The sequence below is a fragment of the Colobus angolensis genome, unplaced genomic scaffold (genome assembly GCF_000951035.1).
Source record: "Colobus angolensis palliatus isolate OR3802 unplaced genomic scaffold, Cang.pa_1.0 Scaffold38, whole genome shotgun sequence".
NCBI lineage: Eukaryota > Metazoa > Chordata > Mammalia > Primates > Cercopithecidae > Colobus > Colobus angolensis.
Window position 1 is genome coordinate 2,872,641 of NW_012117154.1, and position 9,964 is coordinate 2,882,604.

At 40.1% G+C, this 9,964-nt stretch overlaps 1 protein-coding gene across 1 annotated transcript in view; it reads right to left on the reverse strand.

The window, feature by feature from the left end:
• The window catches only part of BRWD1 (bromodomain and WD repeat domain containing 1), a 134,191-nt gene that overhangs the window by 116,729 nt on the left and 7,498 nt on the right, over nt 1-9,964 (reverse strand). The window contains exons 4-6 of the mRNA XM_011954216.1: nt 4,140-4,290; nt 1,989-2,087; nt 1,467-1,627 (exon numbers count right to left, since the gene is read on the reverse strand). Coding sequence (XP_011809606.1) covers nt 1,467-1,627; nt 1,989-2,087; nt 4,140-4,290 — 411 coding nt within the window. The remainder of the gene's footprint in view (nt 1-1,466; nt 1,628-1,988; nt 2,088-4,139; nt 4,291-9,964) is intronic.

Sequence of the window (9,964 nt, forward strand, 5' to 3'; positions counted from 1 at the left end):
TTAGCCAGGATGGTCTCGATCTCCTGACCTCGTGATCCGCCCGTCTCAGCCTCCCAAAGTGCTGGGATTACAGGCTTGAGCCACCGCGCCCAGCCACAAATCTTTTAAATGATATTAAAAGAATACCTTTTATATGCCATCCAAATTAACTATCTTTAACTTCTCTCTTTCCAACTATAGAATACTTTGTTATTTATGTAATAAATTATGACTTACGGTCAGAACACTTATGGAATAACAGTATTTTTCTTTAAGGCAAAGAAAGTATACATAAAAATACTGCCAAGTTATCATTTCTATGGGTCAGACTCCATTATCAATACTATTTTCCCCCAAGTTCTCTGCAAAGTAAGAAGTCCAACTCAAAGTTCATGGCTCTCTTATATCAACTAACAATGGTTAAATGTTAGTCTAGGCCGGGCGCAGTGGCTCACGCCTGTAATCTCAATCCTTTGGGAGGCCGAGGCAGGCAGATCACAAGGTCAGGAGATCAAGACCATCCTGGCTAATGCAGTGAAACTTTACCTCTACTAAAAAATACAAAAAATTAGCCGGTCGTGATGGCTGGCGCCTATAGTCCCAGCTACTCGGGAGGCTGAGGCAGGAGAATGGCATGAACCCAGGCGGCAGAGCTTGCAGTGAACCGAGACTGCGCCACTGCACTCCAGCCTGGGTGACAGAGCGAAACTCCGTCTCAAAAAAAGAAAAGTCTATTCACACCAAGCTAAATAATGTGATGAATGTTGGAACAGATCTATACTTCATAGTGAGAAACATGACTAAGTGGCAATCCCAAAAACAAACAAAAATGGTGGGAACAGCCTCCTCACAAACAACACAGTCTCAAGTTTACAGTACTAGCCAGCACCCATTCATTCAAGAAACACTTGATTATCTACTCTTGAATTGTACACCTGCAAAATCAAAGTTAAACTTCTCACCTATCCTAATTTACCCTTAAAACATTAAAATGATAAATTCCAAATTTTTTCAGATAGGTTTTTAATACTTACTTGAACACTAATGGGTTATTTTATAATCAACCCATTTTGCTGAACCAGTGGTTAATGTGAAGACGAATCACTTGTAGAGGTCTGAGGAGCTTTTTATTTTGGGGGGTTTACAGTTAATACATATATTTAATTACAATGTAATCTAATTCAGTAAGTCTAGAATGTGCTAGAGGGAAAGTATTAGGTATGTCTATTTTTAAGCATCCTTAAATATCACATTTAAGAACCACTACTCTAAATCATTGTATCTCAAAACAGCACAGAGTCCTGACTATCTTCAGCTGACGTACTTACTAAAAATACGAATTCACGAGACCCACACCATACCTACTGAGTCAAAATCTCTGAGGATGGGAAACAGAAACTACATATTTTGTAAGATTTCCCAGATGATTCTGAAGCACACTGAAGTACTCTAGATGACACCAAATCAAGTTTAAAACGTTAACTCACTGTAAAGATTCTATGTCCTGTCCTATCAAATGCTACACAGTAAACAGCAGACAGATGTCCGAGAATCCTTCTGTGCATTTTTATATGCTGATACATAGTTCCTGGAAATGCTGTACTAAAAGTGGAACACCCTGTGAGTTGTTTTCCTCGATGTATCTCCACTAGGAAATAAAAACAATGAAAATGGTTAAGGGAGAGCCAATATGGAAAAATCTGAGAAAAACTCGAGTAATAATTGCTAGAGGGTCACAAAAATCTATGTTCAAGAAACCCTAAGGACACAATTTCTTCCCAATTCTATTCTTCTATATTCACTAATACAGACTTCTTACTACAGTAAGATTCTTTTTTATTAACTTTATTTTTAGTAATTATTTTAACAATAATTTGATATTTGATACTTATTACTATCAAAACATTTCAACCAGTATTTCCTTTTAAATTTTAATACAGCATTTATAAAGGTTGTTGAGAAATGTAAAAAGAATTATTTCAGGCATCTCAAAGGCCAACCTTACTTACCAAGATTTGGTGGGGAACCATAATTCACTGGCATTTCAGGAGGTCTTCCTCTATGAAGAGCAGCAAAGGCAGAGCCCTTCCAAACTGTGTGCCTGCAGTCTTTAAAATGAATTTTAGATACACATAAAATCTTGAAAGTTAACCCCAAGAAAGATTTTATAGAATACTTACGTATATTGTAATAAACTGTTTATTCAACATTTTACCAACTAATATACTTTAACAGAAAAGCCCTGGAGGTTTATTAGACTATTTCTGAAGAAAAAGAAAATTAAGACATCTCAGATACAGCAGCAACAACAACTAACATTTGTGTAGCACTTTACAATTCACAAAGTGCTTTCAACATACATTAGCTCATTGAATCCTCACAACAACCCTGTGAGGTAGGTATTTTTGCCAATTTACAAGTGAGGTAACTGAGGCTCAAAGGTTCTAGGGCCTTTAAAGAGATCCACAGCAATGGTTGGTAAAGATGGACCAGAAAACCAGATCTTGACTCCAAGTCCCATTTCATGCCAAGTGTTTATTTTTCAATGTAGAATTATATCATACAATACTAAAGATAAAAGGTCTTACAACTGATCCAACTTTTCAAAAATGGAAGCTTTTATAAGGAAAAAGTTCTTTGATTTATATGAAAATTCATGACTTGTTCAGTTTTAAAATTAATTTGGCCAATACTGCCATGACTTTAGTCTCTCTCTTTAGGAAATACTGATAAATTACATAGCTTTCCCTTCATTTTAGGATCACAGAAAATCCTCTACTGAAGAGCACATATGTAGGATCTGTGACTCTGAACACTAATTCAAAGTCCATCCCTCCTTGACCTACCAGCAAATGCACTAAGAAAAAAAAGTCTGCTCTCCTCTATAGGAGATAGCAGAACATAGGGTTTTAAGCAGTCACACTGTGCCAGAAATTAGTTTCTTCATAACTCAGAGAAGAAAGGGAAGGCATCGTACTAAACCTCTACTGAGCCTCGGGTGCCCCAAACTAACAGGCATATTGCATTTTACATGAATGGATTCATTTCCACTATCATGACCAAAGAACAGTTACAAGGCATCCTCTTGGGGTACCAGTACAAAACAAATAGAGAATATGCCCCTACCCTAGGGCCGCTTACTGAAGACTCTTCTAAGGTCTGGCCAGTTCAATCACTGCTCATCACAAAACAATGACATGGAGCTTGACACAAGTAAAGAAAACAAAGGAAAACAGGCTACTAATTAACTACCATATAACCAGCTAATTACAAAGTGAATAGGGACACAGAAGAGGAAGAATATAAACAGTTTCCTGGTTAGTGCCACAGGGTGACATGGCTAAGAGCACTAAGAAACAACTAAACCTAACAAACCAGTCTGGCACGGAACTAAGAGAGAAGGGTGTTCTTTCTCAGTTAAGCTTTATACTGGTGGTGCATCTAAGAGATAGCATCACATCAGCAATAGCTCGTAATAAAAAATAATCATGGGATGAATTTGATGTATACTCAGGATCAGAAGAACCAACAATCTTTGCCCATTAGCAGTTTAGCCACATGTACACATAGATTATATCACATACATATACTTAGTCTGAGTCATATATACCAAGCTAACAGAAAAAGAATAGCAATTTCAAACATTTTGCTAGCACATAACTTTGCAAAAAAATTAAATTAGTAAAAAAAGAACCATGCAATTTTACATTTTTGGTGCTTGTTTTCAAGCTGCTACCAAATTTAGAAAATCACTTCCCTTTATAACAAAGGGCTTTCAGAAGCTAAATATCAAATGAAATACTTCTAGCATTTAAAGAGTTTATTAGACACATACAGTTACATTCAATGAAGTTATGAGTGAGCTACAAAATGGAAAATTAAGAACTCACACTGATAAAACCTCAAACAACATCTCAGAATAAATTCAAGCTTTTTAGCTTAACATCTATATCTTTATCAACTTTTTAATGCAGAAGGACCCATTAAACACTTATGTAATAAAATTCAATGTTCTATGCTAAACGCAGAGAATTTTATAGTCCACAGCATGATTTATAGTTACATTATCACCTTTCTTCCACAATGCTTACATTACTTCACAATTATAATCATTATTAGGTTATTAATACAAAGCAGAACACTTCTTCAAATTAAGGTACCTTTTGCTGTACGTAGCAAAGACTGCCTTCCTGCACCAAGTAAAGAAGTGACTCTTGAAATACTGGGCGGAATTTCTTTATCCAACATAGGACCGATGCGTTGGCAGATTTGCAACAGATGATCAGGAGCCACATGCTTATTGGACAAGACCTAGATGGAGAGCAAGTTTTAATGACAACAGTTTAATAATATCAAAAACTATTAAATACTTAGGGATAAGTCTGGCAAAACGTGAAAAGCATCCACTGAAAACTGTAAAACATGCTGAGAGAAATTAAAGATGACTTAAATAAGCAGTAAACTGATCTACAGATTTGATCTACAGATTCAAACCTGTAACACTCAAAACTTCAGTTTTTTTTTGTAGAAATTGACAATTTTGTTCTAAAATTTATATGCAAATGACCTAGCAAAGCACCTTTGAAAAAGAACAAAGGTTGCAGAGCTAACAAAACCTAATTTCAAGACTTGAAATCAAGACTTTACTCAAAATTGCGCTAACGGGGCCGGGCACAGTGACTCACACCTGTAATCTCAGCACTTCAGAAGGCCAAGGCAGGTGGATCACTTGAGGTCAGGAGTTCGAGACCAGCCTGACCAACATGGTGAAACCCCATCTCTACTAAAAATACAAAATTAGCCAGGCATGGTGGTGCACGCCTGTATTCCCAGCTACTTGGGAGGCTGAGGCAGGAGAATCACTTGAACCCAGGAGGTGGAGGGTGCAGTGAGCCAGGATCATGCCATTGCACTCTAGCCTGGGCAACAACAATGAAACTCCGTCTCAAAAAAAAAAAAAAATTATGCTAACTGGCCTGTAAGTGAAGCACACATCTTTGAGAGAGATGTTAAGATATCAAAGATCATACAAGACATCAATTAGTATCTAAATCATGGATAAGTGGTTCTCAACAATACACTAGGCAGTAAAAAACATTAATTCTTTCAGTAAGTATTGACAGCCAACTACGTGCCAGGAACCAAAAGTAGATATAGCTATGGATAACTATAGACAATTATATGTCTCTCATAATTTTAAATGAAAAATAATCATTTATTTACTCCAATGTAAAAGATAAAAGACATCGCTCTCATCTCTACAATGAGAACAAGCTGGATAAACTTTTAAAAATGTACAAACCGCCGGGCGCGGTGGCTCAAGCCTGTAATCCCAGCACTTTCAGAGGCCAAGACGGGCGGATCATGAGGTCAGGAGATCGAGACCATCCTGCCTAACACGGTGAAACCCCGTCTCTACTAAAAAATACAAAAAACTAGCCGAGCATGGTGGCGGGCGCCTGTAGTCCCAGCTACTCAGGAGGCTGAGGCAGGAGAATGGCGTGAACCCAGGAGGCAGAGCTTGCAGTGAGCTGAGATCCGGCCACTGCACTCCAGCCTGGGCGACAGAGCAATACTCTGTCTCAAAAAAAATAAAAATAAAAAACTAAAAATAAAAATGTACAAACCCATCATAGCTGAAAAAACAAAGGAAAGTCTGTATTAACTAATCCCAGAAAGTACAAGCTTTTCTGGGAACAGAAAAGGGACTCAGGCCAGGCGCGGTGGCTCACGCTTGTAATCCCAACACTTTGGGAGGCCGAGGCGGGTGGCTCACTGGAGGTCAAGAGTTCAAGACCAGCCTGGCAGAAATGAAACTCCATCCCTACTAAAAAGAAAAAATACAAAAAGTAGCTGGGTGTGGTGGTGGGCGCCTGTAATCCCAGCTACTTAGCAGGCTGAGGTATGAAATCACTTGAACCTGGGAGGCAGAGGTTGCAGTGAGCCAAGATCATGCCATAGCACTCACAGCCTGGGCAACAAGACTGAAACTCCATCTCAAAAATACATAAAGTTAAAGAAAAGGGACTCATAGCTGCTTTCATCCCTAGTAGAGAGGCAGGAAGAACTGACCTCAGACAAGAATAAGAAAAAACGACTCAAACCTCTAACAAACTTAATGACCACTTGCGGCCAGCATGACTGATCAGAATCCTAAGGAGCGTCGGCTACAGCGAGTCTGCACACCTACCACAATTTTTTCCCATAGGCCTTCACTAACTGCATAGGGCCCAAACACTAAAGCCAGGGCAGCCCTGGAAGAAACCTTACATTCCAAATGCACTGCAGAGGCCCTCCTAAGGCTAGAGATAGAACAACAGGGTGGAGAATGATGTCTTCTGACACGGAAAGCCTAGAGCAGGACCACAAAGCAGAGCGAACTCTGTAGCAACATAAAAAGTTGGCAGTCAGGTACAAAGTAGAACAAGTCCTCACAAAGTTTGGAAAGGTGGCAACTCTGATATAAAAAATAAGACATCTCAGGAATTTCACGAGGGCCAAATGTCAAACTCTGCTGGAAGGGAAAGTCTTGATGCCACCCTCAAAGCACCCAAAGCCAGTGACTAACTGAATTTAACAAAGCTCAGAGATGATCAATTACAAATTAGACTGATCGTGTCTCACACACTAACTGCTTGAGAAAAGAGCACATCTTTACCAGGGGTAAATACATTACTGCAGCCTCTACACTTTTTACACAAAAAGTTACAGCATACCTCAAAAAATGATGAGATACACAACAAAGCTAGATATGTGTGTGATCCATGGTCAAGAGGGGAAATGGTCAATAGAAGCAGACCTAAAGATGACCCAGATGTTCAAAAATGCTTAGTTGTTATTTCTTCAAACTACTTCTCCCTTCTGTCCTTTCCACTTGGGACTTTAATTACACATTAAACTATTTGATATCATACCACTTATTCAAAAAGCTCAGAGAACCTAAGCAAAATAAATGCAAAGAAAACCACCTAGGTGCACATGTGAAAGGCAGCTTCTGACATGCCCTCTAATAGTGCCCAAAACTCTTGGTAGTCACAGACTTCTGAAATACCCTCCCCTCAGTTACTTCCAAATACAGTAACATTGAGAGGATACTACTTCTATGATTAGGTTACAATTGTGACTTCCCTCCTGCTAAGACTCGACTGCCTTGTCAGCTTTCATCTTTTGACAACTCAAGCTATCACACTGGAAAGATCAAAAGGGTGAGAAACTGAGGGTGGCCAATAGTCAGGTAGAAACTGAGGCCCTCAGTCAAACAACCCTCCAGGAACTGAATCCTGCCAAAACTACATGAGCTTGGAAGCCTATTCCTCCCCCGTCAAGCCTTCAGCTAAAACCCCAGATCTGCCAACATTGCACCTTCAGAGACAAGGAGACAGGGAACCCACCTGAGCTGTGTCTGGACCGCTGACTTACAGAAACTGGCAGATAATAACAAATCAGTGCAGTTTTAAGCAGCTAAATGTTGGAGTAATTTGTTATATAGCAATAGATCATGACTACAGGACAACATAGTAAAACTGCTGAAAATCAAAGACAAATAAAAATCTCAAAAGCAACCAGACCAAAAAAACATTATTTTCAAAGGAGCAATAACAAGACTGCTAAATTTTCAACATTAAGGAAGGCATAAGGCAGTAAGACATCTTTAATGTGCTAAAAAAAAGACTACAAGACAGGTGGATCACGAGGGCAGGAGATCGAGACCATCCTAGCTAACACGGTGAAACCCCGTCTCTACTAAAAAAAAATACAAAAAAAACTAGCCGGGCGAGGTGGCGGGCGCCTGTAGTCCCAGTTACTCGAGAGGCTGAGGCAGGAGAATGGCGTAAACCCAGGAGGCAGAGCTTGCAGTGAGCTGAGATCTGGCCACTGCACTCCAGCCTGGGCGACAGAGCGAGAGTCCGTCTCAAAAAAAAAAAAAAAATGATTACTAACTCAAAAATGATTACAAGATGGTGACAACTAACAGTTATAACTTCATTTATCTGGGAAGTGGTAAAGGAACTAATTTAATGTATATTGGCAATGTATATTGAAACCTCTGAGGAAACCACCAAAATAATAATAAAAGGACATATAACTAAAAAGAAATAAAGAGGGCTGGGCACGGTGGCTCACGCCTCTAATCCCAGCACTTTGGGAGGCCGAGGCGAGTGGATCATGAGGTCAGGAGATTGAGACCATCCTGGCTAATACGGTGAAACCCCGTCTCTACTAAAAATACAAAAAATTAGCCTGGCGTGGTGGTGGGCGCCTGTAGTCCCAGCTATTCGGGAGGCTGAGGCAGGAGAATGGCGTGAACCTGGAAGGCAAAGCATGCCGTGAGCCGAGATCTCACCACTGCACTCTAGCCTGGGCGACACAGCCAGACTCTGTCTCAAAAAAAGAAAGAAAAAAAGAAATAAAGAGGCCAGGTGCGGTGACTCACACCTGTAATCCCAGTACTTTGGGAGGCCAAAACAGGGAGATCACGAAAGGTCAGGAGTTCAAGACCAGCCTGGCGAATGTGGTGAAACCTCGTTTCTACTAAAAATACAAAGATTAGCCGGGCATGGTAGCAGGCGCCTGTAATCTCAGCTACACTGGAGGCTGAGGCAGGAGAATCACTTGAGCGTGGGAGGCAGAGGTTGCAGTAAGCCAAAATCACGCCACTGCACCCCAACCTGGGCAACAGAGCAAGACTCCATCTCAAAAAAAAAAAAAAAAGAGTTATTTAAAGAAAGAAAGAAAGGAATAGTTAGTCCAGGCAAGGTCCACTTTGGGAGGCTGAGGAGGGCAGATCACTTGCTCAGGAGTTCCAGACCAGCCTGGGCAACATGACAAAAGCCTACCTCTACAAAAAAAATAGCCAGGTATGGAGGTGTGTGCCTGTGGTTTCAGCTACTCAGGAGACTAAGGTTGGAAGACGGCTTGAGCCCAAGAGGCTGAGGCTGCAGAGAGCCGTGATCATGTCAGTGTACTTTAGTCTGGGTGACAGAGTGAGACCCTGTCTCAAAAATAAATAAATAAATAAGTAAGTAGAATAATTTTTACCTTTTCAAAATCTTGCTGTCATCTTAAAATAATACCTGATTAATCAAAAAAAAAAAGTGAGAGAAGGAATAAAGAAATGAGATAAAGAACAGGTAAACTTAAACCCAATTATGTTTAAGTAATTACGTTAAATACAAATGAGCAAGGCACAGTGGCTCACACCTATAATCCCTGCACTTTGGGAGGCCAAGGTGGGAGGATTGCCTGAGTCCAAGAGTTCAAGATGAGCCTAGGCCACATAGTGTGAGACAAAAAAAAATTTTTTTTAATTAGCCGGCCATGATGGCACACACCTATAGTCTCAGCTACTCAGGAGGCTGAACCCAGGAAGTCAGAGCTGCAGTGTGCCATGATCATGCCACTGCACTCCACCCTGGGCAACAAAGTGAGAACCTGTCTGGAAAACAAAACAAAAATACAAATGACCAAAACATCACTGCAAGAACGCACATAAAACTACAAGCTGTTTAGAGGAGACAAACTTTAAATGTGTGAACACAGAAAGGTTGAAAGGAAAAGGACAGAAAAGGATACACTGTGCCATCACTAACCCAAAGAAAGTAGGCGTGGCCATCTTAATGTAAGGCAAAGTAGATAGGAAGGCAAGAAGATTATGATGAATAAAGCATTTTCTAATATTTAATGTCAATTCAATAGGAAAACAAAAATCCTAAATTTGAATGTACCTAATAGCAGTTTCAAAAAGGACAAAAAGAGTTATAAATCCAGAATCATATTTGGAGTTCTTGTTTTTGTTTTTTTGTTTTGAGCTATCTTGCTCTGTCACCCAGGCTGGAGGGCAGTGGTGCAATCTCCGCCCACTGTAACCTCCGCCTCCCGGGTTTGAGCAATTCTTCTGCCTCAGCCTCCCAAGTAGCTGGGACTACAGGCATGTACCACCATGCCTGGTTAATTTTTGTATTTTTAGTAGAGACGGGGTTTCACC